This window comes from Pezoporus flaviventris, unplaced genomic scaffold (assembly GCF_033815535.1).
Source record: "Pezoporus flaviventris isolate CSIRO_AGI_PZ_B2104156 unplaced genomic scaffold, CSIRO_AGI_Pfla_v1 ptg000078l, whole genome shotgun sequence".
NCBI classification, from domain to species: domain Eukaryota; kingdom Metazoa; phylum Chordata; class Aves; order Psittaciformes; family Psittacidae; genus Pezoporus; species Pezoporus flaviventris.
Genome location: NW_026892626.1, coordinates 8,889,733 through 8,917,640, shown reverse-complemented (window position 1 = coordinate 8,917,640; position 27,908 = coordinate 8,889,733). Strand labels below are relative to the sequence as shown.

General features: G+C 40.9%; 1 protein-coding gene across 3 annotated transcripts in view; it reads left to right on the top strand.

The window, feature by feature from the left end:
- The window catches only part of ADCY9 (adenylate cyclase 9), an 87,388-nt gene extending 60,505 nt beyond the window's left edge, over nt 1–26,883 (top strand). For 2 of the 3 annotated variants that reach the window (XM_061474129.1, XM_061474127.1), the window contains 6 exons: nt 1,055–1,157; nt 3,541–3,749; nt 11,516–11,675; nt 14,802–14,950; nt 16,937–16,978; nt 23,868–26,883. In XM_061474129.1, coding sequence (XP_061330113.1) covers nt 1,055–1,157; nt 3,541–3,749; nt 11,516–11,675; nt 14,802–14,950; nt 16,937–16,978; nt 23,868–25,056 — 1,852 coding nt within the window. In that variant the 3' untranslated portion in view covers nt 25,057–26,883. The remainder of the gene's footprint in view (nt 1–1,054; nt 1,158–3,540; nt 3,750–11,515; nt 11,676–14,801; nt 14,951–16,936; nt 16,979–23,867) is intronic. The other variant, XM_061474128.1, reaches the window with a different exon arrangement.
- Nucleotides 26,884–27,908: the final 1,025 nt, after the last annotated feature.

The window sequence follows — 27,908 nt, the reverse complement described above, 5'->3', positions numbered from 1 at the left end:
GATGAGGATGGCAGAAGAGAGTGTGACGGGCGGTCCCAGCAATAAAGTGATGTAAGCAGACATGACCTTACTCTGTGACTGTCAGGCAGGAAGCACTCCGTGCACTGTAAGTTGAATCTTTTCAGCTCTTTAACACCTACTGGAGAAAGAAAAGGTGTGCACACCAAGTGCTTGCTGTAGGTGTCATTAGAAAACTTTCAGAAACCTCTGACAGCTAATGTAAAACTCAAAAAAGTTCCACTTTTGCTGCAGAGGATGAGGCATAGAAAGAACTTTTAATGATTGAGGTCTCTTTTATGATTTTTTCTGCACCTGACGCTGGAAGAGAAGGTGAAGGAGTGCATAAACACCCGCTGGTAGATGCTGCCTCCTGCTTCGTTAGTCCTAGTGAGCTGGCTTCATTATTTGTCGGTGCCTTTGTTGATGATTCTGGTGATTCCAGGTCTTCTGTTTCAGAACTACATTTAAGCTACCCATCTCCTCAGGTTCCGTTTCTCCACAGCGCAGATCATTAACACTGGGAATGTTCCCAGTTGAGTTACTGAGTTACTTTAATGTATTTGAAATAACAAGAAGGTGCTGATTTCTAAAAGGGACAATGCGTTTTGTTGAGTTTTTTGTTCCCCTAACAGTTTGTCACCTTTGTCATCCTTGGCTTGCTTTGAACAACAGAATTCCACCCAAGACACAAATACCTCACAGCCACACGTCTCCTGGGGCTGTGCTTCTGTAGCAGCAATTAACCTTTATTACTTGCTGGCTTATTTACAATTAGCTGTAGTCATCTGGGGTTACAGCTGTTAAATTTCTGGAGGGACTTGTTAGTCTCTTTCTGAAAGTATGAAACTTTGCTCTGTCATTTTTTATGTAAAGTAATTCCTTTGACTGAGCAGCAATGTGGATAAGTAGGTACCTCAGTGATCGAGAGCAAAGAAAACCTGCAGGAACTTCAGAGCCAAGTAGCAGCATCCCTAGAAACAGAAACCATGGAAGGAGGGGCTCTCAAAGAGTAATAGCTGAATTAACTGATGTTGATACCATCTTTTCTCTCTAGCCTCATGAAAGACTATTTCTTTAAACCACCAATTAACAAGCTGAGCCTGAACTTCTTGGATCAGGATTTGGAGATGGCCTACAGAACAAGCTATCAGGAAGAGGTATGTTTCTCTCGGCATTGGTTTCTTTTGTAATCTATCTAAGCAACTGTCTGCCGTTGTTTTTAACACTTTTCATTGCAGTTGATGGCAAGGGTTATGAAATGTCTAATGCGATTTACTGTTTGTTATTGCTGCCTCTGGAAACAGTCTCCTTCCAGTTTACCTGTCTTGTGCCATGTCTAGTCTAACATTTGAGCTAGAAGTGCATTTTCACAGTCCACCAAGATACGCTAATATAATACACTAATAGTTCTCACTTGCCTTTTCTCCATTTTCAGGTTGGTTAGGGCCAAATGCTACTTGCCTTGTCATCAAATATCCTAACTTTCAGAATCGTAACTGAATTTGATCCTTGTTCATGTCACAGTCTCACAGTTGTCCCTGTGGAACCAAAACCTGCTCTGAACTCAGATGTCCTAAATTCTGTTCAGTGTGCTGCATTTAGAAACAGGCAGTTCAAATCACTGCATAATTCTGAAAACAGTGAGTAAATTGTAAGAAACTTGGTGCTTTCTTCAGTACTCTACGATGAGTGTAAGGAGTCCTTACTTCCTTTGGCAGCTAATAATATCACAGGCTTTCCATATCAGTAGATACTTGCTTGTTTTCCAGTGATTACAAATGAGGTTTAACCTTTTGGGTTTGTTTTTTCTTAATGACAAAGAGAAGCGTAGTTGTGTTGCTGTTCAGTTTGCTCACTTTGTTCAGGAGCTCCGTACTCATCCCACAACACTGTGTTCTAGTGGTATCTCTCTGAATAAAGCTTATGTAGCAGTAGCAGAGAGAAATGTCCCATGGGAGACAGCCTGCAAAATATGCACAAACTATACAGAAAACAGTAAATTTAGTTCTTCTCAATGAAAAGTTTGGAAAGAGAAGTGAAGCAGTGATAGGTCAATCTATATATGCGTGACTATTACTGTAGATACGTAGGAAATTCCTAGTATGAGCAGGAATGTGGTCTGTGCATTTTGTTAGTGCCAAACTGTTCATTTGGAAATTATGTAGAACTCCCTGGAAATGGGAATCTTCATTCTCTAGCAGTAACTGCAGCACTGGGCAAAAATCTGTTAAAGCCTCAATATTAGCATAGAACTGGTCCAGAACAACAAAACCTTCCAATGGAGAGTGAAATGATTTGTCAGCACTCCTAGTTCTTTAATTGCCTTGCAGTAAACTGTTGCTGAGAGTAACTTCCAACACGACTGAACTGACCTCTAATCTGGCTGCATGTGTGTTTGTGATCATTGTCTGTAAGCAGCTGTACTGCCCAGGAGCTTGCTTAGCCTGTTGTTTGGAAATTAGGCACTACTTTACACTGCTAGGGCATCTTTAATGCTGTCACTTCAGGCTACAGTGCTGCTTTCCTTAATTCAATTTATGTGACTTTTGTGTGGACTAACAGGATTATGCTACAGCTCTCGTTAAAAGGTAATTTTGGCACTGAAATGATGCTAGCTGAATTTCTTATGTTGCATAGAGGGTACAAATGAGGAACAGGTTCATATTCCCAATATTGCTAAGTGCAGATAGCATTCTGAGGAGCAAAAGAAATTTGCAGTTGAACCAGAATACTCAAAATGAGCTACTGCATGGTGATACTGATAACATACTTTCTTTTTTTTCTTTGGAACTTGCTCTTTGTGATCCCTTGGGCAGACATAAACTCTCATACAACTGAGCCAATCTAAGTAAGCCAGGTTGCGAAGCTCATGATCTCGTTTTCAGCTGGACTGGCCAAAGGAGCACACAGCACAGCTGCTCAGCAGTGCAGCCAGAATGAGATGGGATGGGAATGTGTGGTGAGGGGTTATGGAAGAACAGAACTTGATGTCCTGGGCTCTGATCAATGCAGATTACATAGCTTCCTGGTGGCTGCTTTTAGTCTGGGCTGAAAGGGAGATACGAACTCTGCCATGGGCAAGAGACTGTTTCTGTAGGATGGTGTTTGGAGGGTTTATTTAAGCAACCATCGGAGCTTAAAGGCATATTGTAAATTGAAATACTATTTTAAATTAAAATCCTTGAAGAAAACTTCTTACAACTTTATCTCCTAGTAATTTATGTTTCCTTGCATAGAATAGACTCTTTTCATGTGGTTTATTTCTGTATTACAATACTCTGTAAAAATCACCCCAGACCAAAGGGCTATGCTGCCAGTGCTTTTTTCCAACACAGACTTATTCTCAGGGAGCTGATGGCCGTTGAACTACCTTTACTATCTCTTGTTTCAAAACAGTACTTATGCTGGATTAATGAAGTGGCCAAATGTTCTGTATTCCTTTATTTGGTTTTGTGAGCTGCTGTTTGTGGCACAATCGAATTCAGCAAAATAGCATTTATTCATTTTCATCCCTTCCCTCAATCTCTGTATTCCACACAGGTTATAAGGAATGCTCCAGTGAAGACGTTTGCCAGCGCTACCTTCAGCTCGCTCCTGGACGTGTTCCTCTCCACCACAGTCTTCCTTATACTCTCTATCACATGTTTCCTGAAACACGGGATGGTCGCATCCCCTCCACCACCTGGAGCAGTTGTGGTGTTCGTCATCGCCATCCTGCTAGAGGTGCTGTCCCTTGTCATCTCAATTAGGTAAATAAAGCATAAGAAAGTCTTGAAATAGCAGTAAGAACTGAAATGGTGGCTGGCTTGGGAACATTTTGTTTGACAATATCCTGGGAACTCACTTGGACAGTCTGTTATATTTGGAGAACAGTGCTAGTGAAGCCAAGAAGGCTTGAGGCAGATCTTGTGCAAAGAGAGGTCTAGCTACAGAAATTACACAAGAAAAAGGTGACTCTAATAGAGGCCACTTAAGGAAACAATCTGCACACCATGCCTGCCCCTTATTGTTCCTTGTGATGCTACACACAGCTGTATACCTTCTCCTGTCACAGGGCCTTCAGAGTGAGGGAGTTCAAACTGAAAACTTATCTGTCCTTAAAATACAAACTTAAAATTCCCAGCCAAAAGAACACCATTCTGGTGTTAGAACTGAAATAATTTAACAGAAATGCAAAGAACAGTCCTTTCCTCAAAGCAAACAAACAAGAAAAGTCAAAAAAGTGATCAAAAAAGAAAAGTCACATTGCATCTGTCTAGAATTAGTTCTCTTTATGATCTCTGTTTCAAGTCTCATGGGTTTAATAGTCAAATAGTTTTGTTTTCTCTGTTTGACACATAATTGGAGTTCAGCATTTCCCCTGACTCCTGGGCTGTGTGGCAGTCCTTGAGAAGGGAAGTGGCACTGGTTTGTCCCTGCAGAAAGGGTGGCTTTGCAGGCAGTGCCAGCCCCACACTGGCTCTCCACAGCCTGCAGTGAAGAATCCCTAATCCCTGGATCCTTAAAGGTGTCCCTGCAACCCCTGCAGCTCAACCCCTCCTGTGTCCTTGGAGGTGAGGCCTGTACAAGTATTCCGTAAACTCATGCTCTCCTGGGTGTGTTGCCCGATTTATACAGATACCACATGTAGCCTGTTATTAACCCAGATGGCAGACCTAATAGTAAGTTGCTTGTTTGTCTATACTTGTGGGAGCAACTTTATTTTGCTCTCTTCATCCCCCATTTTCACTGCACTTTCTCCAGCACAGAGCATGTTAGAAAGGTTGGTGTGTGGAAATGCATGTCCTACATGTAGTTCTGCAAATCTGTCAGGTATGGGTAAGTTAAAATGGTTTTGTAATTACAAGTTAGAAGCCATTCTGCTGTTGTTTAAAAAGGAACAAGAGATTGCAGTTTGCACTCTTATTTTGGCTTTTCAGGGTCAACGTAAAACCCACTCAATTAGTACTTAAGCCACTGATGCAAGCTTTTAACTCGGCATGTGTATAAATGTATATGCATACATACATGCAAGTTGGCATGTGAGAGTAGACAGAGTTCATTTATGGACAGTGGAAATGCTTTTAAGGGTAGTATTTCTTACCAGGTGTCTTTGAGAGTTGTAGTTTGAATAGTATTGTGGTTCTGGAGTTTTTAGAAATTCTAGGCAGTCAGAAAGTGTTAAGACCTGTAGTGGGAGATGGTTGAACTGGTAGGACTGTCATTCTTGTGCATCCTACACTGGATTATCTGTTGCTCTGTCCTCTCTCTTACATCAGAAATACATTTTCCCCTTTGCAAAACAATGTCTGTACTCTCTCTTAGGTAGGGGGAAGGTTTTTTGTCAGTTTAATGTGACCAAGCAGCTCTTCAATGGCACCAGTAGGAGAGTAGGAAGGCAGCAGTGAGCAGCTAGTCTGGGTTCAGTGACCGTGGCATTGTACCTTGAATTTGTTCAGCTCTGGCTAACTCAGCCACTACTTTGCAGAAGAGTTAGTTTCTGCTCTCCTGGTATGTTTGGAGAAAACTCATGTTCATTCACCTTGCAGGTAAATTTTTACTCCATTTTAGTATTTTTCAATTCATCATTGTTCCTGATACTATGTTGAATTTGCCTTTTTTATTTTGTACATTTAAAAGAATTATTACTATAATCCTGAAATTTTTGTATGGAGGTACATAGGGTTTAATTTCAGTCCTGTTCTGTAATTGGTGGTTTATGGGTTTCTTAAGGAAAAGGAAAATTGTTTTCAATAGGCTACCTGTTTAGTCGAGAATTCACAAAGAGTTTTTGTCTTTCTGAGATGTGTATGGCCGTACAGGGGTTTAACCTCATGGCAGGACTGTGTTATTGAGAGCCATGCTGTAGTGAGCCTGGGCTGTCACCAAGGTGAGTTTAAGTGGCTTTATAGTGTTTTCTTAACACTATTTGGTTTTGCCACTGACATTTCTAATATTTTCATGAGACTATGTTGGCTTAAAGCCCAAATTTTACTTCCTAAACTGGCTTGGATGCCTCATTTAAAGTCAGTGAGATTAAAAAGGAAGTGTTTCAGGATGACTCCTAAGTCTTAGAAGAATATACTTTTTAATACTAATCATTCTTCTGTGCTTAATTCTGATTTGAAAAATGGATTGAGAAACATCTCGCACTGTGGAGAACACCAGTAGCCAGCCATCAGAACTCACATCATCCCACCTGGCGTAATAATAACAGGTTTTCAATAAAGACTGTACTGACATATGCAGGACTGTCTTCATCCAAAGGAGCACTCACAGGTTTGGGCACATGGAATACTGCAATTCCTGCACAACTACTGTGGGTGCAGATGATTGGTGGTCACTAGCACCTGCTGCACTTACTGGAGTCAAGCTGACCGTTAATCTTAAGACACCACAAATTCTCCTGGTTAGTTTGGGAAATGGAAATCACTGAATGGGATAAGCGATGGCTGCCCTTCCCTGACCTCTCCGTCAAGTTGGCAGTTGAGTAGGAACTTAGGAATCAAGTCACCATGCATCCCTTGCTGCTGGAGCCCTTGTTGTGCAAGTGAGAGACGTGTTGCTCCTTTCTTTCGGTGGGAGAGAAGTGTCTGCAAATTACTCTGTATTTACTCCACAGTTACAAGCAGTTGGTTCTCAGGAGCTTGCTACCCTGGGCTCACATTCACAGTCTTTCCTATACTAATGAGATATAATTAGTATTTGGCTTAACTCTGATCACGCCTAAGGTAACACCTCAGCAAATCTCTTAACGTATGAAACAGGATCATCTCGGATCTGAGCAGGTCTTACTCAGATACCTTCTTGAAAATAGCCTCATACTGTACACCAATTTGTAGATGAAAGATCTTAGAAGCTTTCTGGTGGGTTTTCAGTTTTAAATGTAATGGCAATGTCATATTTGGGGGGCAGAGGGTGCTTTTGTAGGAAAAGCTATCTGTTTTGGCTTGGAGGGCTTTTTCTTGTTTGTTTTGAATTTCCTATATGTATTTACTTCATAGTAAATACATAAAATATGCTTTTGGACTGCTCAGGGCTCCACAATCTGTGACACACACCTCTGTATACTTCCCTTGAGCACAAAGAAGAAAATCATCTTTTTCCTCTTCAAAGTGAAGACTGCTCACTCTGACTGCTCGTTACTCACAGAAACAGTGCAGAACTTCCTGTGCAGAAATGTCATCCCAAATGACAATCACAAAATACCACTGAGATATCTTAAGGGAGGAGGTTAGATTACAATGCTGGGCACAATCCCAGAATTTCAGGAAAAGGGATTATTTTAGGACCAGAAAATTCTTGCCTAAGTTTCTTATTGTATTTCCATTGTCATGATGTGAAACACCCTGTCTTTAAATCAGTCTAACTCTTAATTGAATCCAGAACTTAGCCTAGGAAGTACTCTTGTGGCTCAGAGCTTTAGTCCAGCTGCAGGAGTGGGAGGGGAGAGCTCTATCACTGGTCGTACAATGTGAAACAAGTTGAAACGTCTAAGTTCTGGAAGAGGGGTCCTAATGGAGCAAAGCTTACAAGGGAGAAGGATGTTTTGATTCCTCTGAAGTGTCTCATAATAAGTTACTGGAGTATCTGTAGATGAGGATCCAACTGTTCTCACAAGTGCCACTCTAAAATTACCTGTATAAAGCTACGCACAAAAAAATGGTGTTTCATTTGTAAGCATGTGGGAGATGCCATCTCCTGTTCTGTAAATGTAGTGCAAAGAATGTCCTGCCTACTTGAAATGTGACTACTTTGACTTTCATGAGTGCAGGTGAAGGGCAAGAGGTCCTAAAGTTCTATTTTTTAAGAGTAACTTGGGAAATGTCATTGAACATACAACAGAGTGTGAGATTTCACTTGGGATTCTTAGGACTGCTTCCTTCTGCAAGAGTACAGCTAAAAGACATAGAATCATAGAATGGTTAGGGTTGGAAAGGACATTAAGATCATCTATTTCCAGCCAACATCTGTCCACTATTTTAGCTGTAAATACAGGATTTTTGTTAACTAGATACTTCTGACATTTAGTTCTTGTTCTCAAGTGAAACTTATAAATAAGTTTGCTTTTTAAAAAAGTGTTGCTTTAAATAACATCCTTCAGCGCAGACTTCTCAGTGAAGTGGGGCCACAGCAGTGGATATTTCAGCACTGTTCAAAAGAGTGAGAGGTGGGAGCACTGCAAAAGCTGATTCATGAATTTCGAAGAACCTTTCTAGAGAGCAAGAAATTATCTTCTGGATAAAGAAAGCAAGTACATCAAAATGGTAGAATGGGGAACTGCTCTTGTCTGACAAAACAGCCCTTTGCTTGGCACTTCCTGGGTTTGCTGAAGTAGAACCCACCGTCTGTCCATAGCCAAGACCCTGTGGCAAACCAGTTGGTTCTCCTGAAATTCCAAATGACCAGGAACTGAAATTGTTTTCTGCAACTAGAGCGTAATGAACGGCTTCTGTTAACACCATGACTGATACAGAGTATTGATGCAAGGGAAAACAATGTTTTCTGTTTGCCTTTATTTATTTCTAACATCTGTGGCTTTGCTATTTAATATCCCACCAAACTGCTGCTGTGCCAAAAGCTTTTGATGTGAACTATGGGAATTGATTTTAAACTGCCAGTAAATACAGGAATGATGATACCATTCTCCATTACCCATTAATCATTTATGTCAAAGTTACTAATTTGAACTCCAGCTTGTGTAAACATCTTGGATGCTTTAGCATTTAAGCCCTGTTGAGCTACCCACTGACACTGCATTATTTACTGATACTGCCCTGTAGCCATTAAATCTGTCTGCAGCTCTCCTTGCTGTCTGGTTTTAATGTTTAATGCACTTCTTACTTCCTGCAATGCAAGGATTGTGCTGTATTCCCAGGCTTTCGCTGTTTTGTGAAGGATGATATTTCAATTGTTGTAATTCCAGAGTGCAGAAGATTGTGATGAATACTGGGGGGGGGGAGATAAAAATATCAATGCAAGAAGGTAAAACATTATCACAAGAAATGTGGCATTGTCCTGGAATTTGCAGTAGCTTTTTGAAGCACACAGCTGCCTAAATAAAGAAGTGTCCTCATGGCAGGATTTGTTGCTATAGTTCCCACAAGAATTTGTCCTGGCATAGAGGCTTGGCAAAACCCATTAAAACTAGAAAAGCTTTCTGCACCACAGAGCCCCTGTTGTGTGGGTTGGGGCTCCATGGTGCAGCAACATGTGCTGAGAGACATGAGCTGCACTGGGTATCTGCCACGATTTGCGTGCCACAGAGCTGGTTCCTGTGCCAGCCTGCATGGGAGCAATGTGGAACATCACGCAGAGCGTGGGCAGAGGTGTCAATGATCTGCCTCCTCGGATTCCACTTCTCTGGGCTTCCCACCCAGCTGCCAGTGGGAGCACTGGGATGCAGCCTGGCCCCACGAGTGCTCAGCTTTGTGGCCCAGGTTGGTTTCCTTGAAAAAGAAGCTGTGGCTGCCCTATCCCTGGCAGTGTTCCAAGGCAAGGTTGGATGGGGCTTGGAGCAACCTAGTCTAGTGGAAGGTGTCCCTGCCTGTGGAAGTGGGTTGGAACTGGATGAGCTTTAAGGTCCCTTTCAACCCAAACCAGGCTGTGATTCTGTGATTCCTTTCTCACAGTTCAGCCATGTAAATGCTAATACTAATTTTCAGAGGCATCAACTCGAGTGGCATTTTCAGAAGTACTTGTTACTGGATGACCTGGGCTGCCACTGAAGACAGACACAGTTCTGTCACTGATGTTAGAGGCAACTGAGTTGGGACAGTGTATAACACTTCAGAAAAAACAATTCTTCTTTTATAGAGCTTTTTTAAAAAAAAATCTTTTGCTTTATATTCTTTTTTTAAAATTTCTGTGCTTTAGAAATTCTTTTTTATGATGAAATATAGCTGTCATTTTTCGTGCAAATGGAAGTTCGTTAAACCAGGAGCTAGCAAATCTGTGAGCACCCTCTCGTGGAGTCCTGCTGTATTACAGCGTCTTAATCCTGCTACCACGAATTTATTTTTTTCTATGCATTTAAGCGTAATTTCCAGATTTTGATATATTAAATCAGAGAAGAGTTCTCGAAGCTTCAAAAAAAATGCTCGGGGTCTTAAAATTCTCAGCAGTCTGGACCAAAGAATTAAAATATCAATCATAAGCAATACATATTTAAAGCTGTGGAATAAGTGTCAGATTCACATAAAGAACTTCAAATTTATTCTGGTTTGTGTCATCTTTTATCCAGAGTAATACCTTGGAATTTAGGTAACGCTGTTAAAAAATCAGTGGGTAGCTTTTCCTCTTTTAAAAGTTGTAGGTGATACGGAATAACTTGTGTAACTTTAGAGATGGTGAATTTCGTATTTAGCATATGTTGTATTTATTATTTACTGTTTGGGCTCTGCTGTAGTCTGCTGTTACAAAAGCAGAATTACTTGCCTAGACTGATTCTGATAATTACATACATCCACATGCAGTGGCTTTGAATGAGGTGTGAGTGTACTACGTTACCTTTTCATGGCTTCATAAAAATAATTAGAAACTTGAACTGCAGTTGGAATTTTTCGGGAGTGAGTAATGGTTTTGAGCTGTAAGAAGGAAGTTGTCCTGAGGATTTGTTTTTGTAGATAAATAACCTTTTTCTATGATGCCATATCCTCGAGCATTAAGTGTCCTTTTACCTTTCCTTATTCATTTTAACAATTAGAAATGTTCTCATTTAAGAAGTATCTCCGTTAAGCTGCTCTCCAGAGCTCTTCCAGTTGGCTCCTTCAGCACTTCACAGGTTTGGACCATCACTTTATCAGCAGCTTGAGGCAAGAACCGTTCCTTCCTGCGTGCCTTGTGCGGAGCCAACTGGGTTGCTGTGATAGATCCCGACAGGCAGCAGAGGAGCGTGCCAGCTGGCCCCCGAGGTGCTCATCCCAACTGCTTCTCAGACTCTGCTGCCTGCTGAGGGTGCCAGCTCTCAGCCCACACTCCTCTTCCCCTTCCCTAATGAGAGGGAACAGAGTCTGATTGCAGACAGGAACTTCTGTCTCGGTGGTTGTAACTGGGAGAACTGGTTTTGATTGCAGTATAACATGAAGATGGCATGGATTTGCACGGCCTCTGAGTGACTGAGCTCTTAGCAGGGCATAAAGCCTTCTTTTTCAAACATTTCTGGTGTTATGTTATGGGGGTTTTTTAACTTGGAAAAGCTTTCCCCTCTCCCCACCTGATTTAAGGCTAAATATTTATGAACGGAGAGAAATCTTCCCTATGCTTGTGTCTCACGGAAGTGAAATTTGGATTTCAGATTGTTTTGTCCAAGCCCACCATCCCACTTGCTGACACCCCTTGTGAGCCACCAACCAGTCATCTTCCAGCAAAGGTGGATCATTTCCTGAATTCACCAACAGGTGCTCTGGTGTGTAATGTGTTGCAATTGCTCATGCAGTCTAAGTGAAGTATTTGAAGTTATATTATTACAGGTAAATGAGATGTACGAAGTGATGGGCTGAAGTTAATGCTGGATCTGGGCTTTCCTTTGTTCCAGAATGGCGTTCTTTCTGGAGGAGGTGATGACTTGCACCAAGCGTCTCCTGGAGGTGATATCTGGCTGGCTGCCTCGACATTTTTTCGGTGCAATCCTGGTTTCACTCCCAGCTCTTGCAGTTTTTTCACACTTCACCTCTGATTTTGAAACAAATATACATGTAAGTTGTCGAACTCCATTTCATAATCTGACATTTTGGATCTAACAAAGCTTGTTGCTTGCCTGCTGTCTCCCTTCACCTCCCTCGTGCTTTACATCTGTTTGATACAGATCTCTTAGAGGGATAGGGGTTTGTGTGTGATGAAATGCCTAGTTTGTTATGTAAATACAGTCACTTGCTTATTTGAAAACTCTCATACAAAAGAGGAGAGGGATGCCTCTGAATGCCTGCCTACGTACATGCTTACATATATACTTTTATTTTTTCTTAGACCAAACCCTTTCTGCAGGTGGTTGTTTTAGATAATACAAATAGTGTAAGTCATGTCATTGTGTTGTTTCTGGGTTTGATTTACAGTTTATAGTGGGAGATGCTGTGTATGACTTAAAATTTTGCCTGCATGTTAGTGAATTTCAACAATGACAGCAGTATTGGCAGTGGATGTTTTTTCATTGTGGAGTTACATGGAGGAACTTGAAGGAGAGATAGCACATAGAAATGATTACTGTGCTGTGCAGGAGCTGCAGGAATGGTTAAAGGAATGCAAATAGCTGTCTGTTTAAAAGAATTGAAAGAAGTTGGCATATTTAGCCCAGCCACAGAAAGGTCCACAGGGGATTTGTTGTCTCCTTTAATAAAAACAGTAAGAAGAGGGGAAAAAGGGGTTAAATATTAACTAAGGGAAAGAATAGACTACTTTAAAGGCTAACTGTAGCGTAAAATCAATGCTTAAAAACTCTGTGAATAAAATGGACTGGAACCGGAGATGAAAGTTTGTTTTTCTGCAAGTTTCTCTTAGGCAGCACAGTGCAACATCCTTCCTTTCCTGGATCTTCAGGGAATTCTGTTTCACAAACATCTTGCTATTTCAGGGCCCTGGGCTTAGGTAATAACCAGATCCTCTTCATTCTTCCTATCACAGCTTATTACAGGGTATTGGGAAGTGTTTGTTCTGTGGGAGCATATGGACCAGACGGTTTTTGGTCCTTCCCAAATTAAACAGATATTCCATGATTATCACAGTCACAGAGGAGTGCATTTGATATTCTTTCACATTGAGTGTTTGAAATCAGTTGCAGCTTTTACCTTTTGTGAATGTTAATTAACCATTTTAAAGCTGTAAAATTTATTTGTTTATTTATTCAGTTTAATGATGGTCTTTCTCCCTCATGACCACCAGTATGTTAACTGTAGGAATGTTCTCCTCACACTGAAGGGAGGTGAAAACCTTCAAATCTGTCCATTGACTCTGATATCATCCCATTCATCTGCATCCTTGGTCATCTCTCCAAACATTTATAAAAAATGTTGGAAGAACCATTCTTTAGTGTATTCTCGATGGCTGCTCAAATCAGGTGGCCAGTCTGAGTGCTTCAGGCAGCAGCAGTGAGGTGGTGGTGTTCATAACCAAACTGAGAATGAGCTTTGCTTTCTTTCCTCTTGCAGGTCCTCTTAAGTTGAGCGGCTGTTGGCTTACTCTCCAAGAGGTGTCCCAACTCATCTTGTGCTCAGTGTTCCAACAATCATGGAGCTCTGGGAAATGAAGTCAATATATAGAGGGTCGGGTAAGTGTCATATTTTACTATGACATGGTTTTGCAAAGTTTTTTTTTTATTCATAGCATTTTATACCTTCCCTGGATATAAAATAATTAAGATCAAAATTAACCAAAGCAGCAATGAAAAAAACTTTCCAAAGCCATGCTTACATAGTAAAACAGCGCTTACTGACCCTCTATAGGCTGGCTCCATGCTGGGGCATCACTTGGAGTGAGAACCCATGCTCTGCCACTTTAGGAGACCTGAAATGGGGGGGGGTGGGGGGGTGGGGGGGTGGTGTAAGTTCAAATTCTGGGGGTTTTATGGACACTTCTGAAATTCCTTTTATCCATTTTTGGGTCATTCAGAAAAACAACAACTGTGATTGTGGTTTAAAAATGTTGAATTATGTAAGGATGTTTTTCCATACACTGTGTCTGCTTCTGAATCACATGCTTATTTGTTATGCTACAGAATTGCTAATCTGCATTCTCTGCACTTCAGCTGTAAAGGAAATTTAAAATGAGAGAAAAAGTGAGAGAATGATCATTTGATACTGTAAACTGCCATATGTAGCTAGAACAGAAATCCATAATATGGTTGTGAAGTTTCTGTTCTAGTTTGGATGGTCATGAATATTCTTGATAAAACCCAAATCTGCACATCAGCTTGAGAGTTTTGACCACTATAAGGTTATGTCTTGGGAAAATTAAGACATTCTGGGCAATATATCTGTCCTGCGCTTCCTTTTCTTTATCCAGTGAATATGTGGAAAGGGAAAAGATTTTTGAGATGCAGCATTTGGAACAGAAAATCTAAAATGCTCCTTTCAAATTGGCACAAGTGAGTGTGTTACCAGACATTAGCTTGACGAGGACTGATCCTGGCCTTTTGTTACCAACACAGATTTTTTTTCTCATTTGAATCCACCTGTTGCAGGCAGGTGTGATAACAACCTTTAAAAAGTGTTTTTAAAAGTAGGCAGTTGGGTGAAGTTTCTGAGGGTTAATGTGTTCCACATTTTCAATGCAGTGGAATTTTGATGTTTGGTTAAAAATAGACAGGGCCTAACCCCAGCAGCTGAGAGGAGATTACCAACTGTTTACCTTCCTCTTTTTTTTTTTCTTTTTTATTCTTTATTTTTATCTTTTTCCTGTGTTTTGCTTTTCTTGCTTTCTCTTTTGCTTTCCTTTTCCTTTCTCCTTTCCACTTACTTTTCTTTCCTTCTTCTCTCTTTTCTTTTTTTGATAAGAAGATGCACTGAGCCTTTTGCAAAGGTAAACTGAAGGTATTGGAAGTTACTGAACTAAAGGTTGTGTAATGTAGTAATATAAAACTCCATCTACAGAAAATTGTGATGAGCTACCTGTGCTAAAAGTTTTCTTGCTCTTTGAAGGGAAGAGCTCCATCTTTGAGTGCTGTGTCCTGATGCAGACACTGTGAGGGATTACTTGCCATGCATATAATACAACCAAAATCGGATCCTTCTCTTTCATATCACATGTTCTTTAATTTACACTGGCATTTATGTGCAGGAGGGCTCCAGTCAGCAGAAGACGCTAACTTGTGCTCTCTCTCTCTGTTGCAGTACACCATGTTTATGTGTTGCGCGATTCTCATCACCATTGTGCAGTACTGTAACTTCTGCCAGCTTAGCTCCTGGATGCGATCTCTGCTGGCAACTGTAGTAGGAGCAGTGCTTCTCATTCTGCTCTACATCTCCTTGTGTCCAGACAGGTGAGCATCGCACCTTAGCACTCATAGCCTGTGTTTTAGATTAACAACTCCGGTTTTCTCTGCCAGAGGAGTGAGGGTCTAATGCATGGGATTTTAGCATCTTCCATGACTTTCTCCAGCCCCTCAAACTTAGTATTTGGGAAGAGTTCTTCATTTTTTATTTTTATAATTTTAAGGATTTCTGGACAATATCTGAGGAGCCCTTTTCCTGACATCTGTTTTGAAATGACACTGTCCTCAACCAGTGTGTTTCCAGGGCACACATTCTTATCAGACCCATAGAATTGCCTTTCACCATTTGTCTGAAAATCTGTCTTATTAAAAGGAAATCTCCGGTACATTTGGTGATACCAGAGAGCCCAGTTGTTCCCTCCCTTCCCTCTGGATTTATTTTTGTCCTTAGGAAGCATGTATCTTTCTAATACCTCCTTTCTCAAGGATTTTTCCACTGCGGGAGGCAGTTGCTACTATTTAAGAGGATTCTAATACACTGTTTCCTTACTCACTTTCCTGCCTTTTCAGAGGATGCTACAGGACAGTAACCGAAGAATCAAGTTAATGCAGTTTCTGTGCAATAACCTTAAGGCTTATAAGTTTTTCCTCTGATTTTCTCCGTAGGAGAACTTGTTTGCAGTATTCTCTTTCTACATTCTTGCCAAAAGATTCAAGGGAGTCCTTTCAGGCCATTCACTCCTATTGTCAGAATTTTATAATCAACTTGCACTTCTCAGAGGCTTGAGAAATGTCACAGCCTTTGGCTCTCCTACCGTAGTGTGGGCTTTGCAAAGACTTTTAATGCTAGATTATTCTAGTTCCTATCTCTTCTTCAGATGCCTGCTCAATCATACAGTGAAATACATGAAAAAAACAGCAAACCAAACACAGTTTGCAGATAACATGTTTTGTGTGGGCGTTCAGCTTTTAATCCCCTCTTCAAGTATCTTCAGTGGTCTCTTTAAATCTTGATCAGATTTGTATAAAAAAGGGCAGGGAGAATAAAAATCACCCTTTATTCACATCTGTAAGTTGGGAAGTGGCTGTAAGGGTTATAGGAAGAAAGTTCTTCCTTGGGAAAAAAAATAAGCTGAAAGTCAGTTGACAAATGGTTTCCTTGGTCATATTAGACTAAACCTGTGATTTGAAGAGGTGTGACCATTAATGAGCAAAGTACAGAAAGCAGGGAACATATTGTTATTTCATCTTGAAAAAATAAATATTTAAAATAACAGCTGTTCAACTGCAGGACTGACAAAATGATATATAGAATTGATCATGAAGAAAAACAGTACAGGTTGAATTAACAAGACCCATAACTTTGGTTTGTTAATAATAACTTTTTTGTTCCTCTCCTGTCATTACTCTGGATAATGCGTAATTGGAGCTTTGTGAGCATCACAGGCAAATAAATCCATGCTGCAGATTTCTTTACTTTTTCCAAAAGTAATCAATCTTAAGAGTTGTAATACGTGACTGTGATAGAGAAATTGCAATACAAGTAAACACAAAAGTTGCTTGAACTACTGAATGATTTTCTGTAATTGCATTTTCAAAAACAGGCTCCAAATTTGTTTGGGAAGTGGTTGTTGGCTTGGTTTGTTGGGTTTTTTTTTTTAAACTTTTATTGTGTGGTCAGATAAGATGAAGTCATGTGTGAGTTTTAGAGTTCTGAAATTGGTTTTTCATGTTGCCAAGGTAAGATTGGATTGTTTAACACTTACTTGTAACAGGCATCAACTTGACTGCGTTATCATCTGTTACTCTTTAGGGATGTTTGTATCTCTGTGTGACTAGTTGCTTTTTCCAAGCAAAAAGTGCAGATAAGTCCCATTCAAACAAAGTTTGTCTGAAGCTGATCAAGCATGCAGTGTGATTACTGGTCCTGCAGTCTATGTAATAGAAAAGTTTAAAATGATAACTGGAATTCTGACATGGTGCTTTGTTTATTGCTTTAACTTTCCTTCTGAAATCAATGCATTTTTATTTCAGCTCCATGGAAACTTTTCATCTAGATTTGGCACAGAATTTTAGGTAAGCTTTATATTAAATTACCGTCTTTATGTTTAGGGATAGAAAAATTTCCAGTCAGTTATATGTAGCAAAGCTTTGCTGTGGTAATACACGTGGGAATTCAACAAATTGGTTGAGCAAGTTGTGCTTAAGCTCCTTGTGTATGTAATTTTCTTTGCAGGGGACTTGGATATGACCAAAAATCATCAGAGAGCTGATGCTGCAGTCACTGAGTTATATAATGTTGTTTTCTTTCAGAATTTGATTTCTAGGAACTAGAACTATGGAGGAGCTATAAAATACCATCTGTTTTTGTAGTAGTAGCAGTTTTTAAAGCATTATCTGTACATTATGAGCTATTTATTTTATTTCCTTGGTTGATTTGCACCATCCAGAAGTGTTCTGAGTTAGATGCTATCCACAGCTTGCCAGGTGAGAATTTTCTGTGGTAGAGGAGCTTCAGCTGAAAATGCTGTCTGTGAAGCCAGCTGCCTTCACGGGGATGAGCAGCGCTGGTGATGAGAGTCTGGGTGCTGTCTGCCCCCCTGAGCTCACTTAGGCAGAATTGCAAGGCATATCCTTGGGAGCAAATGAGATTTTAGCCCTCAGACTTCAAAACAAACACACACCAATCTTTTCTTGGGTTATTAATAGCCCCTTATAAGTACACATGTTTGAGATTTGCTCTGATTGTTTCAGTGTGGAATTTCGCCCGGTTTTATTGCAAGTTTTGCATTTTCAAACTTTTTGTTGGTCTCTGCTATTAAGAAAGTAGTGTTTGCTAATTACAAGTTTGGGGGCAGTGATGGGGCAATGTTGTACTTGATGGAATTAACAACTCTGAATACATGAGTCAGTAATTAATGTAAACAAATGTGTTTTGAAGTGTGTGTCTCTTTTACTGGCAGTATGTATCAAAACAAGTACCTTTTAAAAAAGCCATCTACATGAATGCTGTGGTAGTTTAGAAAATGTGTTTAGAGAAGTTTAGAAATGTTTTAGAAAACATTTGTTTAGAAAAGTTATTACAGAGAGGTGATAACTGTGCTTTCACACTGGATATTTATTCACCAAAAAGTCAGCACTTACTACAGTGTTGAGGGGTTTGTTTGGTTGGTTTTAACACGGGTTTTCCTTTTTGTGTGGCTTTGATTCATGAAAGATAACTTAATTTTCATAACAGAATTCCAGTTCTCTAAGTCCAGAATGGGAAGTTAAAGCCAAAAGAACAGAGGTGGCTTGAGGTTTTTTTTTGTTTTGGTTTGGGTTTGTTCGGGTTGTTTTTGTTTTTAACTAAAACATCGAAGGGAATATTAAAGCATCACTGATTATGTGGTGTACAATGTACAAAATATTAAAGGTGATCACTGCAGTAATGTCTTAGGATTAGCCTGAGTGTGGATCCTTAGTGGTTTATTATGAGTTTGTGAAATCACCAAACCTTTTATGCTGCTCAGAATTACAAATATCGAGCATTGTTTGCATGCAAATATTTTTCTTCCGTAAATAATCATATAACTTTCAACTGATGACAAGTACAGGTAAGAAACCAAACCAAGCAGCAGATGTTGCTGCAAGCAGTCATGGAGCACACTCTGCCTACTGTACAAATTCTAGCTTGCCAGCTAAAGGCCAAATAATGCAGTGACCAAAATATCTCTCTCATTAAACACTTCTAAACTTCATTTTTAACTTTTTATTCTGAGATGTACTAGATTTGTATTTTGTCTGTCACTCTTTCAGTTGGGGGAAAAATGCATGTCTGTAGTGCACAAGTTAATACTTTACAGCGCTCGCTGTTGTGTATGTCAGCAGTGGTTTTGTCAGGTTAATTGGCCACTGTCTCTGTTGTAAAGCAGGAATTGCACCAGTTCAGTGTGATCTTTGTTAACAGTCCAGGCTCCACTGAACTGAACCAACCCAAATTCGTAAATTAACACAATCCTTCAAAGTGCTGGGAGTTAAAGAGAGAACTAAAAGTTAGTCCTATTCAATTTCTATGATTAATTTGCAACACAATTTGGCTTCTCTTTTCAGGGATCTTTTAAATGCATTATTGTTTACCACAGTTCTAGTGTTGTGTGCAAACAGAATTTCCCCTTTCTCCTGGTGATGGAATAATACAAAGTTGAAACTCCCTTTTCTTAACAAACTGGTTTGCTGTTGCTTTCTTACTGAAATAAATAAGGTTCCTTGCTCACTTCAGTCAGCATACAAGTTCCTTCTGTGTTCCAGGAGGGCCAAACAGACTTACTTGTTTTGCATGCCTTTGATGAGGTTATTCCCGCTTGATCAAGAATTGAGATAATAATTAATGTTGTGTGGGAAGGAAGTCTTATTGGTAACGAAGTCTTAGCACAAAGTTCAACTCTGGACTGTCCACACTGTGCTCAGTAAATCAAAATATGGAATTTGCCCTGTTTTACAAACAGATGAGCTCTTTAGTCCCAGAGTGATACAACCACAAGCTTTGTCTTTTAAGCAGGAAATATTTCTTGTTCACATTAATTTCTTAGAGCAGGTAGAGTGTATTGTTTTCTAGTTTGTGACCACTCAAGGAGAAACAGTGATAGGCCACTTGAGGTGGTTTTTTTTATAGCCATCCATTACATGTTCTTCATCAAAAGTAGCACTTTGATTTCCCTTTTTCACACTGTTCCACCATAGCGTTACTCTTTAAGATTTAGCAAGCATGCATCCTCTTTAAATACAGCAAGATATCCAAATCCAAACATAGGTTACTGGCTCAGAAGCAGAATAGCTTTCCAAAAATCTTTGTAAGTGGAAAGCCATTATCTTTGTGATTTGTGATCAAGCCAAAGGAGATTCTATCTCCGGAGCTCTCACTTGTTCCATATTCAACACACAGCCTGGATGAAGATGCCAAGTTAATAGTTAGGTGTCTGTGCCAGGAAGCACTTCACCAGTTTGACTTAAAGGAACATAGTCGGCTTAAGATTTCAATTTGCATGATTTTTAAAATCCGTTTTCTGCTGCAGCAACTCATAAAAAGTAGATCTTAAAAAGATTGGGGGGGGGGTGTGATCCTTTCTGTTATAGGTGTGTGCAGGGGTTCTTTTTCCTTCTTTTCATTCTGAAAGGTGGTTTCAGCTCACCTTTGCTAACTGACTGTGTAAGATGATTTATAGTCCTGTAGGTCTTGAAATCTGCAACATCCAGAAATTCGATTTCCAAATGAGTAAGATGCAATTGCTCTCTCCTTCAGGCTGGCATCTCGTGGCTTTCTGTCCTAATGCTTGTAGCAGTCCCACTGTGATCAGAAATGCCTGCTCTGGAAAAGATACTGCACCTTCTTTTTTGAGATACTAACCCATTACCTTATTAATGAAATCAGGTCAGCTCACAAGTGAGGCACTTGATTCACATGCAGATCTCTACGGTTGTACACCCACATGGGAAATAAGGTCAGGTCAGCACTGGAGGAGATGACTGAGTGCTCGCAGATGCCAGTACTTGAGGAGTGGTGAATGAGAGGCAGCAGTTTCTTCTTAAAAGGCAGATCTTGTGTTCAACACAAGCCACTTTTTGTAACAGAATTGGTGATGCTTGCCTAATACATTTAAGAGGCATTCAAGTACTTTGAGGAACATTTTGTACAACAAACTGTAAATAAAAAGCTTTTAATGACTTAAATAAATCCCTGTGGCAGGGATGTTTGATGTTAGAGCAGATTATCTGGATCAGACTCATACTCTCAAAGGGGTAACATGTCCTTGCTCAGATCCTCTAGCAAATCTCATCTCACAAGATACAGAAAATAATGAACTGTTCTGAAAAGAACCTGAATCATGCTCCTCAACCAAGATTCATTCCTCACCTTCTCCAGGCTTACTTATTTTCTATGCTCTCTTACTTATCCTCTCCTCATTGTGTTTTATAAGCCCATCGAATGGGAGGATGCTTTGCCACCTGCAAAATAGGTAGCAAGAATTGTATTTCAGGAATTGTTACGTGTTACATTCTAGTCACTAACAACTTAGCCTTTGTCTTAGTGTCTGACTTGTCTTTCTAGGGAGAAAATCAATAGGTTCATGGCAAAGGTTCAGTTGAGAAAAGTAGTTGTCAGGGAGAAAGGAAGAAAAGGAAGGAGTCTTAGTATAGCACCAAACCAGCAATTATGGGAACCTGACTGTAGGGACCTACTTAGTGAGTTAGGAGTAATCTGCTCCTTTCATTCTTCCCCTGTGTTTTTTTTAAATGCAAGCCAATAAAATTAATCTCCTGGGAGAAGTATATTCATGGTTGAAAGTATATTTATGTGTATTTATGGAAGTATATTGAATATATTTATGGTTGAAAACAAAAGCAGTAATTTCCAACAAAATATGCGGTCTTATCTTTAATCTGAAATTCAACCTGTAAGCTCTCTGGTGTAAATATTTTACTTAGGGAAATTTTTTCTCCTACAGGGTTACTTTGATAAAAGCTAATGAATATAAATGAAGACCATAGCACCTAAAGATGTATTCAGAGACTGTGCACATTCATCTGTTTCACAACTCTGCTATGGTTTTGCTTCATCGTGCTTGTTTTTTGTCAATCAAATATTGGAGAATGAACATTCAGAAAAAGAAACTGAGCCCATAATATAGCTCCATTGCTAAAGTGTCTACTTCCATTTCAGAAGTGGAAGTGTCCTACGTGGGCATAAAGAAGCAAATTGAACTTAGAAATGCTTTCGTATGTTACAGAAACAAATTCAGTTGTCTTCAGCTGCTGCTACAGTTGTGCTTTGAGTTTTAATCATAGAATCATAGAATAGTTAGGGTTGGAAAGGACCTTAAGATCATCTAGTTCCAACCCCCCTGCCATGGGCAGGGACACCTCACACTAAACCATATCACACAAGGCCTTGTCCAACCTGGTCCTGAACGCTGCCAGGGATGGAGCATTCACAACCTCCCTGGGCAGCCTATTCCAGTGCCTCACCACCCTAACAGGAAAGAATTTCCTCCTTATATCCAATCTAAACTTCCCCTGTTTAAGTTTTAACCCGTTGCCCCTTGTACTATCACTACAGTCCCTAATGAAGAGTCCCTCCCCAGCATCCCTAGAGGCCCCCTTCAGATACTGGAAGGCTGCTATGAGGTCTCCACGCAGCCTTCTGTTCTCCAGACTGAACAGCCCCAACTTTCTCAGCCTATTTTCATACAGGAGGTGCTCCAGTCTCCTGATCATCCTCGTGGCCCTTCTCTGGACTTGTTCCAACCGTTCCCTGTCCTTTTTATGTTGAGGACACCAGAACTGCACACAATACTCCAGGTGAGGTCTCACAAGAGCAGAGTAGAGGGGCAGGATCACCTCCTTTGACCTGCTGGTCATGCTCCTTTTGATGCAGCCCAGGATACTGTTGGCTTTCTGGGCTGCGAGTGCACGCTGAAGCCAGCTCATGTTCATTTTCTCATCAACCAACACCCCCAAGTCTTTCTCTGCAGGGCTGCTCTGAATCTCTTCTTTGCCCAGCCTGTAGCTGTGCCTGGGATTGCTCTGACCCAGGTGTAGGACCTTGCACTTGGCATGGTTAAGCTTCATGAGGTTGGCATCAGCCCACCTCACAAGCATGTCAAGGTCCCTCTGGATGGCATTCCTTCCCTCCACTGTATCAACCGAACCACACAGCTTGGTGTCATCAGCAAACTTGCTGAGGGCGCACTCAATCCCACTGTCCATGTCAGCGACGAAGAGGTTAAACAAGACTGGTCCCAGCATACCTTCATAAGAAAAATCCACACAGACACTGAAGAGACGGATTGTCTTTCTGTGTGTCAGGGAGAAAGTTTGATGCAATGCCTTCCCTTATCAAACAATTTCTTTAGCGTGAAGAATTTCAGCATGTGTCTGCTCATATCAAATCTCGAGCTTTGGCATTATTTTATAGAAAACTTGCAGTGAAGTGACTCCAGGAATCACTTCATGCCAGTCTGTCTGGATTCAGACTTAGCTTCTAGGATCACATAGGTGATGTCTCCTCAGAGGAAATTTGTGACTGCATCTCTTCAGAAAGTTGAGCTGTAGACTGCAGATGTCTCCTTGTTAAGGGTGGTTTGGCACTGGAAGCGCACTCCATCAGTGCTTCATGATCTCAACAGGCAGTTGACGAACTGTTGGAAGGATTTGAAAGCCTGTTCTGGAGCTATGTGAGACATGGGTGGTTTAATTTTTTTTAATTTTTTTTTAATTTTTTTTTCTTTTTTTTTTGGTTTTGGCACTTTGAGAAACTTTCTGTCTCCACCGTAAAAAGCTTCAGTGATTATAATGTACAAAAGGTGTCAACCCAGAGCTCCATATTGTTCACTTTCATGCAGTTCTCCATGAAGTGTTTTGTACAGGGTTATCTACTTCCCAAACCTTCATGCGTTAACATTAAAGGCATACTGCAAAGGTCTTTGATGAGGAAACAAGGGAAAGGCACTAGGAGTATAAAGCAGATGTTTCTGAATATTGGAGGCGATACAAAGAAAGATAAGTTCCACAAAATGTATGGACACCCCTCATATAAACGTGTATGTGCACGCATATAACTCATAACACATACAGAGGCATTTTTAAATACATATTTACTTGTAGTGCTTTTAGTTGTATATTTAGATATAATGATAATTGTTTCCTTGGTGACTGCTGCACAGGCCAGGCAATTTCTGTGTTGCTGAACCTGATGATAACCCTTTAAGGAAGTACTCAACAAGTACTTTAACAATAAAATTAATTCTTTAGCATGCCTAACAGCAGATAAAGTTATCTAAGCATATTTTACAACTTAGTATGTAATGTACACTGCCTATACTTCTTTTTCTAGCAAAGAATGCCTTTGCTAGATAGGATACGGAGCAGAAATGGCAATGCCCTAACTGCATTTTTAAACACACCTTTCATGTTCTTCTGCTTCCAGCTCCAGAAAGAGTCCATGCAACAGTTCGGTGCCAAATGACATGAAGAGGCCAGCAGACCTGATTGGCCAAGAAGTGGTTTTGGTTTCCTTCCTTCTCCTCCTCCTGGTCTGGTTTCTGAATCGAGAGTTTGAGGTCAGTTACCGTCTCCACTACCACGGAGATGTGGAGGCCGACCTTCATCGCACCAAAATTCAGAGCATGAGGGATCAAGCAGACTGGTTGCTGAGGAATATTATTCCATACCACGTGGCTGAGCAGCTGAAAGTGTCCCAGAGCTATTCCAAAAACCATGACAGTGGCGGAGTAATCTTTGCAAGTATTGTGAATTTCAGCGAGTTCTATGAAGAGAACTACGAAGGAGGCAAAGAGTGCTACAGAGTCTTGAATGAATTGATTGGGGATTTTGATGAGCTGCTGAGCAAACCACATTACAGCAGCATTGAGAAAATCAAAACAATTGGGGCAACCTATATGGCCGCTTCAGGACTGAACACCTCTCAGTGTCAGGACAACAACCATCCCCACGGACATTTGCAGACCCTTTTTGAATTTGCCAAAGAAATGATGCGAGTGGTGGATGACTTCAACAACAACATGCTGTGGTTTAATTTTAAACTTCGGATTGGCTTTAACCACGGCCCCCTCACTGCTGGGGTCATTGGCACCACCAAGTTGTTGTATGACATTTGGGGTGACACTGTGAACATTGCTAGCAGAATGGACACCACTGGCGTCGAGTGTCGTATACAGGTGAGTGAGGAGAGCTACCGCATCTTAAACAAGATGGGGTATGACTTTGACTATCGAGGGACAGTCAATGTGAAGGGGAAAGGTCAGATGAAGACCTACCTTTACCCAAAATGCATGGACAATGGGATTGTGCCACATCATCAGTTGTCTATATCTCCAGACATTCGGGTTCAAGTGGATGGCAGCATCGGGCGATCTCCAACGGATGAGATTGCCAACCTGGTGCCTTCTGTACAAAATTCTGATAAGGTAGCCCATGGCACAGATAACTCAGAAACCAAGGACATCCTTCCTTCCGCCAAGAAGCTCCAGAAAGACACGGTGAAAGCAGAGGAGAGGTGCAGGTTTGGCAAAGCCGCGGAGAAGACTGACTGCGAGGAAGTGGGAACTGAGGAGGTCAATGAACTGACAAAGCTAAATATCTCTAAGAGTGTATGATGCACTGTCAGAGTTGCATGAAGTGCTCTGTCAATAGAAACACAAAGACATTTGCAACTGGCAGTTTTCTTTTTCAAGAGAGACCTTCTGAACACCTGGGTTGTACGTTTGTTTTCATTTCAGCGCCTGGTGCTGTGTGGATCACAGCTCTTCAGGGCTTGTTTTCATCCATCTCTCTCCTCCATGCCCCAAATCACATCCCAAGCTCCCCAGCTCCCTGTGCAACCATCTTAAGCTGAGTAGAGGATATTAAGTGCCTTCAGATATACTCCATTGGACTCCCTGTCAAGGTACAGAGGCCCCAAGTGAAATCATAGCTTTGGGTATTTATCTAACTTTAGAGAAAAGAAAAGCTGTGGTTATATCATTTTTATTGTTGTTTCTCACAAAACACTTTTTTTGGCTAATGCAACTCCTTGGGTTTTTTATATCTCTCTGAACAATGTTTTACTGTTATCAGACCTTTTGTATGTAAACACATAGACAAATGTGCATGTATCTACCATATGAGACTGACATAAAGTGCCAGTAACATACGAGAAAAGAATGTCTTGGAGAGGGGGTGACACAATTTGACTTTGTGTTGGGCTGGAGGAGGAGTTCTGGAGTGGCTCAACATTTAGTTGGAGTAGGCTAAAAATCTGCTGTAGCTTTTCTTCTCCTGTACCAATGCTTTCTTCAACCTTAATGTGCCATTGTGTGCTTTGGATACACTTCTTTTCCATATAGCCAATGAGTTACTGATGTGGGAATGGAATAAGGGTTTGGACATCGCCAGCTCTGAGGACAGGTTTCCAGAAGCAGATGAGTGACCACGTGAGTGTTACAATTCATGTCTTAATGAGTCTAACACAGTTTCATGTTAGTCAGTTAGCTGGCTGAATTTGCAAAGGTTGGTGAAGTTGGTGTCTCTAAGCTGGTCTGATTTGAGAGAGAGAGAGAAAAGTGAAATGAATGTTTGGGGAATGCCTCTATTTATTTATTTATTTTATTCCTGTTTGGGTTTTTTGTTCTGTTTTGGTTTGTTTGGGGGTTTGTGTGTGTGTGTGTGTGTGTGTGTGTGTGTGTGTGTGTGTGTGGACGGGATCAGGACAGATGAATTGGTAATGGGTTTAATAAGAGTAATAAGATGGTGTTTCAGCCTCTTTGAACTACCAACCACACTGTGAGGATGTTACCTAGGCAATATTTGTTTCAAAGCTGGTGAAACTTCCAAAGCCACCAAATGCATTTGAGTATCCCAGCTTCCCTCTGTACTGAATCAATGGTGCTGCACAATATTTTTCAGGATTTCTCCCCCCTACACTGTGCTTTTGCAGCAGGGAATGGAACAGCATGCTCCCTGCATGCCACTGAAAACAGGAAGAGGGAAAAGAGTCCTTTCTAGTGAGCAGAGAAGCACAACAATTTCCCAGTCCTGCAGGTGACTCTGTGCAGGTCCCTGGGACTGGAGACCTGCGGGAGCACAGGAAACTGCTTGCACGGAGGGGCCTGCAGGACAGGGGCATTAGACTATACCAGTTTGCCCTCTGCATGCTTCCATCACCTCCTTCGCTTACATTTGATGCCCTTTAGGTAATGTTAATTATTCAACTATTCCAGTTCAGCCAACTCCTTGTGACACCAAATAAAATGAAAGAACTTTTATGCCCAAAGTAAGTTCATTAGTTGGGGAGGAGCTGGTGAGATGCAATGCTGTGCTGTCTGCAGATTGGTGTGGGGTTTAATTCTTTCTTTTCATCTGAACTAAAGTCAGAATATATTGATACTCCTTGTTATTCCCTATGTGATTTTTGGAGTTTGAGTAATAAATATATACATTGTGAAGTTCTTCTTCAGCTATTTGAGATCCATCTACACTCCAGTTAGCGTAGAGCCCTTGAAGCCTGTGTCAAATGTAAATCTGAGATTTCTGGGTCAGACTCTGCACACTGTTCTCACAAAAGCTGCTGTTTATGCATGTCTAAATTGTGTTTGATAGAAAAGCTATTTAAAATTAATCTGACTTGCTCAGTCTGCCAGCATACAAAACAAGCAGGAGATACTCCTTCCCATACCCTTTGCCACAGATGCTGTAGCCTGTTTGGGGGCTCTTCGTGATGGGCAACAATATAAGATTTTTATTAGTGCACAGTTTTACAGCAGCCTTCCTTCTCTGTAGACTGAAACTAGCCCCCTTCTGACCCCATCCCTGTAGCGGGTTGCACTTCCAACTTTCAGGTAGTATAATTCTGCAAATACCTCTTGCATCAAGAATGTATTCTTGAAACCATTTTTAGGGTTCTTGTTTGAGTTACATGTGTGTCAGTATTCCTTTTCTTACAGTAGAGGAGTTAGCGTGGTCCAGAATTGTTTACATGCCTTCTAGTGTTACATTAGTGTCTTCAAGTCATTCAAACCTTTCTCCCTTTGACTTCTTTCTCCTAGTTTTATAGATGACCCTACCTAGCATTTCTCTCTCATTGATCTGCTGTTTGCAGTGGCAGAGTCCAGTTGAGATGTGCCAGCTTCTTGTGTGAAACACTGCACAATAACTAAACTTCCACCAGCAGCCCTGCATCCAGTGAGAGTTTTGCACCCTGTGATTAAACCTGAAGGGAGAAGGTGCTGGAGTAGGGCCCTGCACCAAGAGCACCTTCCTTCTCCTTAATGAAGCAATGCACTGCAGAATGCAAAGCCTCATCATCCAGCCTATAGAGCAAATACTGCTCCTGTGCTGTTGTGGTATGGTGCTGCGGGAGGATTGTTGGGTTTATAGTAATTGGAATACCAGGAAAAAAAGATAGCAGGGCCTCTTTTTTTGTGGCACTGAGCAAATAAAGTGACTGAGGACAGGAGTATTAGTGGACTCT